The 9,525-nt window shown below is 33.1% G+C and overlaps 1 protein-coding gene across 1 annotated transcript in view; it reads right to left on the bottom strand.

The window, feature by feature from the left end:
* Positions 1-9,179, bottom strand: part of LOC111088847 (Down syndrome cell adhesion molecule-like protein Dscam2) — a gene marked incomplete at its 3' end in the record, with an annotated part of 23,977 nt that extends 14,798 nt beyond the window's left edge. Inside the window, exon 1 of the mRNA XM_022399970.1 lies at positions 8,597-9,179. Within this exon, the coding sequence (XP_022255678.1) occupies positions 8,597-8,642 (46 nt within the window). The remainder of the gene's footprint in view (positions 1-8,596) is intronic.
* Positions 9,180-9,525: the final 346 nt, after the last annotated feature.

Raw genomic sequence — 9,525 nt, 5'->3', positions numbered from 1 at the left:
GTCATTAACTGGCTTTGGAAGAAGTATTATAATTTTATTGACAATATATATATATATCTATATATATATATATATATACAATGTCACAACAGGCGCTTTATTTCGTCACTGAACATTCTCAGTTAGAGCCATTTCGATTGAACTATTCGTATTAAGAGAAACACCCCCCTTCTCTCATCTAGATTATACGTTATTCGGTTACCATGACAACGACGACAAGCGCTGTGTAGTGTCTGTGGTTTGAAGCATGTAATGAGCATCGTAATGACTATTGTCATAAAGACGGTCATATCGACTGCTAGAATCCAATCAAAGTGGATATATTAAAATATAATACGACACAAGGCTTTATAAATTCAATAAAACGATTACCTCTTTCCTGAAATACTCTTGACAGTGGTCATTGAATTGTTACATCCACTGTTGTCAGAAAAATCTAGAAAGACGTATCAACGCCTGTTTGTTTTCTGATTTCCAACGCTTAAACATTATATGAAATATAAATATAGCATTAAAAATAGAAACAAACAATGTTAATTTTGAAAAATAGAAAAAAAGTATAATCATTATATTCGCTTATTTCCTAATGGCGCTTCGATAAAACATTACTAAAGTTTGATTAATTCTAATTACTTTTTAAATTTTCCCCATGATTAAAACATCACTCTTACAATCTTTTTTCATCGAACACCGAATCCTGTTTAATTATATACTTAAATATATTATCGGCTATAAAACCCTTGTGCTTTAACTGACAGCAGGTTTGAATTGTCGTTAAGGTTAATTCCTGGGGGGTCCCTTACGAAGAAAGTTGTAACTAGTCTAGGGCTGTTCTCCTTCTTCCCTAAGGCGAGTATTAAAAACTACAAAACACTGTGATTTCCTTACAAAAACGTGTTCCAACTACTGGTTCGTACTATCATACTATTTTGTTTTGTTTTTATAAGCGTTTTATCTCGTGAATAATTTAATACTCATATATATATATACATATACGTAAGATAAACGTAGAGTCCGCTGTCAAGGTAATTACACACATAGCCTAAATTGCTCATACTCTCGTTCTAGACTCCGTACATTAGGGAAGTTAAATATTAAAATGGTACGCGATTAAAGCTCGTGATAGCTAAGAAGCTAACGCCACCCAATGCTTTCGTAATGCACATCCTTCGTAATAAGTAACTATGATACGCTAAACAAGTCAACGTTTTATTCAGCACAAGACTAAGGAAGGAAATGTAAATGCTACGAATATGCTAAAAAATTTCGTGGAACATACGGCAAAATACAATTGTTATCACACGCCTCTTTCAGTCTAATCGGTTACAAAATTATTGTATTCACAGTGAAAATGTACATTTCCAAGAGGTTCTCTCTGTTCTAAGTCTTTATTGATATACTGCATGTTTGAGGTTACTACAAAATGGTGCTATAAGTTGATTGAGCTCATAATGAAGGTGTGCCCAAGATATATGTCGCACTCTAAATTACCTCACCTGTAGTACAAAATAGTGAGCCCCAAGATATATGTCACACTCTAATTTACTTCACCTGTAGTGCACAATAGTGTGCTCCAAGATGTCACAGTTTAAATTACCTCACATGTAGTACACAATAGTATGCCCCAAAATGTCACACTTTAAATTACCTCACCTGTAGTAAACAATAGTGAGCCCCAAGATATATGTCACACTCTAATTTACTTCACCTGTAGTACACAATAGTGTGCTCCAAGTAGTCACACTTTAAATTACTTCACCTGTAGTACACAATAGTGTGCTCCAAGATGTCACACTTTAAATTACCTCACATGTAGTACACAATAGTGTGCTCCAAGATGTCACACTTTAAATTACCTCACCTGTAGTACACAATACTGTGCTCCAAGATGTCACACTTCAAATTACCTCACTTGTAGTACACAATAGTGTGCCCCAAAATGTCACACTTTAAATTACCTCACCTGTAGTAAACAATAGTGTGCTCCAAGATGTCACACTTTAAATTACCTCACCTGTAGTACACAATAGTGTGCTCCAAGATGTCACACTTTAAATTACCTCACCTGTAGCAAACAATAGTGTGCTCCAAGATATCACACTTTAAATTACCTCATCTGTAGTACACAATAGTGTGCCCAAAAATGTCACACTTTAAATTACCTCACATGTAGTACACAATAGTGTGCTTCAAGATGTCACACTTTAAATTTCCTCACGTGTAGTACACAATAGTGTGCTCCAAGATGTCACACTTTAAATTACCTCATCTGTAGTACACAATAGTGTGCCCAAAAAATGTCACACTTTAAATTACCTCACATGTAGTACACAATAATATTTAATATTTCTTAAATTCATAAACATATATTTGTAGCATTGAGTTAATAAGCTTCTTATGGGTATTGTAAAATTATGGAAACCTGCAATGTGTACAGGAAAACCAATGTGCCTTATCAACATGTGTCACTTGCCATGTATTTTATTAATACAAAACACATATTTATCGATATCTAAGTAATATTATTAGGCTGAATATGCTAAAATCTTACCATGTGCAGAAGAAAGAATATTACGTACAGAACACGAACTAATAACATCATTTACAACAAAAAAGTACAGAACACGAACTAATAAAATCATTTACAAAAAAGTACAGAACACGAACTAATAACATCGTTTACAAAAAAAAGAGGAAGTACAGAACAGGAACTAATAACATCATTTACAACAAAAAAGTACAAAACACGAACTAATAACATCATTTACAAAAAAGTACAGAACACGAACTAATAACATCATTTACAAAAAAAAAAAGAAAAAGTACAGAACACGAATTAATAAAATCATTTACAAAAATATATATATATTTACATGCATTTAGAACCGGTGTTAGTTTATGTATTTGAATAATACTCTAAATTACATGAGTATATCAGGAAACGACAGCAACCTGTCGAGTGGGCAAGAGGGAAATGTGTCGCACCAAACATCACTTCCATTATCTGATAGCACTGTTCAGTCCTACGATTTGTTCGTAAGTTGGAAGCGTTGATATTCATTAGATAACTACAGTGAATACTTGTAACAGAAGCAGTTGAGAGAAAATCACCACGAAATATATTCATGTTTAAAATAAGTGTGTCTTAAAACGTACTTGTTATAGAGGAACAAAATTAATGTATCAACGGCATATTGAGAGCCATTAAGTTTACTCTGCAATATTTTAGAACTTTGGTTAAACCTTTCTGAATAAAGCTCTAGTTTCTCAATGTGTCTCTTTGGAAAGTATGGTTCCCTAGGACAAATAAATTTTTGATTTGACTAAAGATAAAACAAGAGGAATTGAGAGAAAGAGAGGAATATAATTTCCGGAAACATACGGGAAGCAGAGGGGCGAGAATGAGTGAGAAAAGAATGGGAAGAGGGATAAATAAACAATTAAAGAGAAGAAAAGGAATCATTTTCATGGAGGACTTGTATCTATAGGACGTACAGATTGAGAATCTACATATACTTTAACAGCCAGTAAGATTTGATAGTTAATGAGAAAAAACAATATCATTACTAACGAAGGCTGGCTAACATGCCAGTTACAAACACGTTTGTTCTCAAGACACTCCCTTTCATTACGCTCTTCAATGGAAACATGTAATTATCTGGGCGATACTATTCGTGTTGCGACAATTGTTTTCGTTTCAGAGTATCTTAGATAGTGTCTGTAACCCAGCAGAAGGTGTTTGCTATACAGATTGATTTATACAAAGCCACATATGTTTTTTTTATTATCATTACTTGTTCAATGGTTCTATATGCTTTGACAAGTATCTCTGCTTTATGTATATGGATACACTTATGATATTTTCCTTAGAAGTCACTTTAACTGCAACTTTCAGAACTACCTTCAATCAAGTACCGATTTATTAGAACTGGTTTCAACGTTTAGTTCTTTTGTTTTACGACCTATATCAGAGCTCTAAACCATTATAAACTTCTCATCAACATCTTTTATTTATTAACCTTCAGCTACGTTTGTTAATATCGTACAGTTAAGTTGTTGGATCGAACAACATCGAGTTCAAACTGGATCTTAATAAAACTTTTAGAATTATAAAACATTTCTCGAAAAACAACAACAATAAGCTTAACTTTGTCTAACGTTTCGATATTATTTATGTTGGTGATGTTCTTCTGGAGATATTTGAACCAATTTTAATTAAAAACCTAAAAAAGAAGACAAATGCTTTCCTTCATCTCCTCCCATGTTTTCTGTTTTAGACCCAAAATCTGACAGAAGAGGAAGGAACAAAGAATTATTCTGATAAAAACACAATTTTACAAGGACGCCTTTAATCTGACAAAAATATACAACTATAATTTTCGGAGAAGTAATTTGAACAGTGTGAACTATATAAAAGATTGACTCCTAAATATAACTTAAAAGTGACGCACAAACAGATTAACTCCTAAGTATGATCTGACAATAGCAAACAAACGGATTGACTCCTAATGTAATATGACAATAAAATAGAAACAGCCTGATTGACCCCTAATGTGTTCTGACAATACAACAAACAGATTAATTTCTGAGGATAAATTGACAACAACGTACAAAGAGATTGGATACTAACTATAATATGACAATATTACACAAGCAGATTAATATAATCTGACAGTAACGCATAAACAGATTGACTCCTAAGTATAACTTGATAATAAAGTACAAACAGATTACTTCTAAGTAAAATCTCATAGTAATGCATACACAAATTGATTCGTAAGCCTAATCCGACAATAATACGAAAATATATTAACACAAACACTAAAATAATCTGAAAAAAAAGCGCAAACAATCTTTCAAGAACGCACAGTAGATGACAAGAAAAGACAAGTTTGTCTAGAGCACATGAAGCATAACGAAGAGATACAAATATGCCAAGAATGCACGAAACAAAGCCATAGATACGAAACATAACAATAATACACAAACCTTACAAGGTCACACACAAAAAATAAAACACAAAACATAACGATGAGAAACAAATACGCCAAGAACGCACGAACATAACGTGAGGATACAAAGATGACAAGGACGTAGGAAAAACAAGAAACCACAATAACACAACGTGAAGAGACAAGCATGCCAAGGACAAACTAAACAAAACACACATAATATCTGACACTATTGTAAGAATAATTTGAAAAGAAGACAAGAAACATTGTAAAAATAAAGTAACGTAATCCAGACATTTTTTTGTGTGTGTGTGAGATTTAAATTTGGAATCAGATACTTCAAAAGAAATCAATGGGAATTTCTATCAAGCTCTGTGCATCATATGTTGGACATGTGTTGAGAACTGTTATTCTTGTAAAGATGAAAAAAAGCAATGTCCTGAAAACAGTGTAAGTAGCGCTGTAAGAAAATTAGTTGTTTCTATTCGTATAAATCATACATGGTTATTCCAAAAGTACGTCAATACTTTCTGGTAAAACTTTATTCTCAACAAAGTTGTTCTAAGATTACATTTGTATTTTTTGATAAATTGCAGTGTCAACAGAATTACTTAAACATTACATTACATTCATTTTCTCATAAAAATTGAAGTTCACCAGAGCTGTAACTATATTACATTTTGTACATTTTAAAATAAATTTCACTTCAATGAATTTATTTCTAAATTACATCAGTGATTACCGTAAAAATTCAATCTTAATAGGGTTATTTCAACATTTCATTTATACCTTCCTGATGATCATTCGTCCTCTAGAGAGTTATTTCTATATAACATCTCTACTTTCTTGATGATCATTCGTTCTCAAGAGAGTGGTTTATATATAACATATCTACTTTCAAGACGACCATTCGTTCTCTACAGAGTTTTTTTTTATATCACATCTCTACTTCCCTGGTGATCTTTCGTTTTGAAGAGAGTTGTTTCAATATAAGATCTGTACTTTCCTAATAATCATTCATACTCAAGATAGTTGTTTCGATATAATATTTCTACGTTCCTGATAATCTTTCGTTTTCTAGAGAGCTGTTTCTATATAACATCTCATTTTCTAATGGTCATTCGTTCTATAGAGAGCAGTTTTTATATAACATCTTTAGTTCCCTGATGATCATTTGTTCTCTAGAGAGTTAATTCAATATAATATCTGCTGTCCTGAATATCTTTCCTTCTCTAGAAAGTTGTTTGTATATAACATCTCTACTTTGCTGATGATCTATCGTTCTCGAGAGTTTTTTCTATATAACATCTACTTTGCTGATGATCTATCGTTCTCGAGAGTTTTTTCTATATAACATCTACTTTGCTGATGATCTATCGTTCTCGAGAGTTTTTTCTATATAACATCTACTTTCCTGATTATCATTCGTTTTCTGGAGCGTTGCTTCTGTATAACATTTAATTTCCAGGTGATCATCAGTTTTGAAGAGAGTTGTTTTTGTATAACATCTAATTTCCTGATGACCTTTCGGTGTTTAGAGAGCTGTTTCTACATAACATCTACTTTCCCGATGATCATTCGTTCTCAGGAGAATTGTTTCTATATAGCCACTACTTTCATGATTATCTTTCGTTTTCTAGACAGTTGTTTCTATATAACATCTACCTTCCTGATGATCATTTGTTCTATAGAGAGTTGTTTCTGTATAACATCTCTACATTCCTGATGATCATTCGTTCTCTATAGAGTTTTTTTCTATATAATATCTACTGATATTTCGTTCTCTAGAGAGTTGTTTCTATATAACATGTCTATTTTCCTGATGACATTTCGTTCATTAGGGATTTCTTTCTATATAACATCTATTTTCCTGATGATCATTTCTTCTCTGGAGAGTTGTCTCTATATAACAACTAATTTTCTGATGATCATTCGTTCTGAAGACAGTTGTTTCTTTATATCATATCTAATTTCCTGGTGATCCTTTGTTCTCTAGAGAATTGTTTCTATATAACATCTCTACTTTCCTGGTGATCCTTTGTTCTGTAGAGAATTGTTTGTATATAACATCTCTAATTTCCTGATGATCATTCATTCTCTAGAGACTTTGTCTGTATAACATCTACTTTTGTTATGGTCTTTCATTCTCCAGAGAATTGTTTCTGTATAACACTCTGCTTTCCTAACGATCATTTGTTCTGTAGAGAGTTGTTTGTATATAACTTCCCTATATTCCTGATCATCATTCATTCTCTACGAGTTTTTATGTATAACATCTACTTTTCTTATCATCTTTCGTTGTCTAGAAAGCTGCTTCTATATAATATCTCTACTTCCCTGATGATCATTCATTCTCTAGGGAGTTTTCTGTATAACATCTACTTTCCTGATGATCTTTCGTTTTCTAAAGAGTTGTTTCTAAATAACTCCTGTACTTTCCTGATGATCATTCGTTCTCTAGAGAGTTATTTCTATATAACATGTTTATTTTTCTGATGATCATTTGTTCTCCAGGGAGTTGTTTCTATATATAAAATATACTTTCCTGATGATCATTCGTTCTCTAGAGAGCTGTTTCTATATAACATCTCTACTTTCCTCATAATCGTTCGTACTCTAGAGAGTTGTTTCTAAATAACTTCTGTACTTTCCTGATGATCATTTGTTCTTTAGAGAGTTGTGTCTATACAACGTCTCTACTTTCCTGATGATCATTCGTTCTCTAGAGAGTTGTTTCTAAATAACTTCTGTACTTTCCTGATGATCATTCGTTCTCTAGTGAGTTTTTTCTGTATAACATCTACTTTCCTGATGATCATTCGCTCTCTAGTGAGTTGTTTCTAAATAACATCTCTACTTTCCTGATGATCATTTGTTCTTTAGAAAGTAGTGTCTATAAAGATCTGTGTGCTTTCCTCAGGAAAGCATACAGATCCTTATAAACACAACTATCTAATGAACGAATGATAAAGTTTATCATTCGTTCATTAGATAGTTGTGTATATAAAGATCTATATGCTTCCCTGTTGATAATTCGTTATTTATATTACTGTTTCTATAGCACCCCGAGATTTACTAACCACTTTTCATTGATTTTTGTTTCCAAATAATCTAAATGCTTGTAAGTATTTGAGTATTTAAAAGACTGAATAGAACTATTACTATTGGCTAATTTTAACAAAGTAATATCTGTTTTTGACAGCCTGACTGTTTCTAAGTGTTTGAGATACATAAAAGTATTTCTGTTGGTTAATTTTGACGAAGTAACAGCGTTATTGGAAAGCATAAATAAAGCATTTTCTGACATATTTAATCAATTTTGTCATCAGTTGTTAACATTTTTTGAAGCCTTAACACTTTATTTCTTCTCCCGATAAAATTTAATATTTCTGGAATAATAATAATAATGTTGGCGTGAAAAAAAATATAAAGTCTAAAACGTCCAAGTTACTTGACCAACTAACTAATTAAGGTTACTTATTTCTAAGATTTGTTATGGTGATTGAAATCATATGACATAGTATTACCATTTGGACACATATTGACGTAAACAAGCACTGCTATCATGATTAATGTCATTTCAACACGTTATAATATTTATAGTAGGCCTAAACAGAAAAAAAAAAGAGTAGAAATTTACTTACAGCAATAGTATCCAAGCCAGTAGATAAGGGTGATAACGGTGAACATTGTGAATGTTTTAAAGACCACGAAACTCGTACCACATGTTGTAGATCCGAATATTTCGGGTTGGCTAAGAAAGTGAAGCTCAGTCTTGCGTATGTATATGCAACTAATCCATTACCAGCCTACTTCGATGAAAAGGTTCACGTTGCTATTGAGCTAGCATATGTTAGTGAACTCGACAATACCGTTGCACAGTACAGAAATGCAACAACACACACGGGATATAATATGTATGTAAATTGTTGGAACTATTTCTTCTGGTATCTCGCACTTTATGTAAGTGTCCAACTCGATGTCTTACTGACTTTCAGATGAGAGGGAGGATTTTAAAGTCGTCCTACGACTATACGACCGTCAACTTCTTCTAAACGGTGATTGACTTTTAGAAACCCTAGTGCCTAAGGCAGTGGTTTCTAAAGCTACACGATGAATTATTGGTTTTTAAGTACTTTAGTGCTTGCATCATCTCAGCTCGATCCCGGGTAGAAACTAGATTTCTCGTTCACTCTCTCACAGTGTGGACCAGCAGACGAACTTCAGATCGTGCCTCCCGCAGTAGCACCCTCCAAACCTGCTGCTCTGCCGTAGTACTCGAGTTCATCACGTGACACACGCCCGCCTCCAGCTCACTGAGCGACAGGTTGCAGAGATTAAGCCTGATCACTCTTCTTCTTAGCGTCTCTCACTTCGCTGACCACTAGGCTGTAGGTCTTATTAAATCACCCTTTCTGCCAGAGGACGTAGTGTCAGCAAAAGAAAGAAAAAACAGTGGAGGGTAACTATTGGTCATGCCTCACTGGGTAAATCAAAAGATATCTCCCGTTCTTCTTTTTGTGAAGAATTAGTTAGCAGGTAATCCAATGGGTGTTGAGCTAACTGTAAATCA

Source organism: Limulus polyphemus, unplaced genomic scaffold (genome assembly GCF_000517525.1).
Source record: "Limulus polyphemus unplaced genomic scaffold, Limulus_polyphemus-2.1.2 Scaffold4570, whole genome shotgun sequence".
In the NCBI taxonomy this organism is placed as follows: Eukaryota; Metazoa; Arthropoda; class Merostomata; order Xiphosura; family Limulidae; genus Limulus; species Limulus polyphemus.
This window is presented reverse-complemented; position numbering and strand designations above follow the sequence as displayed.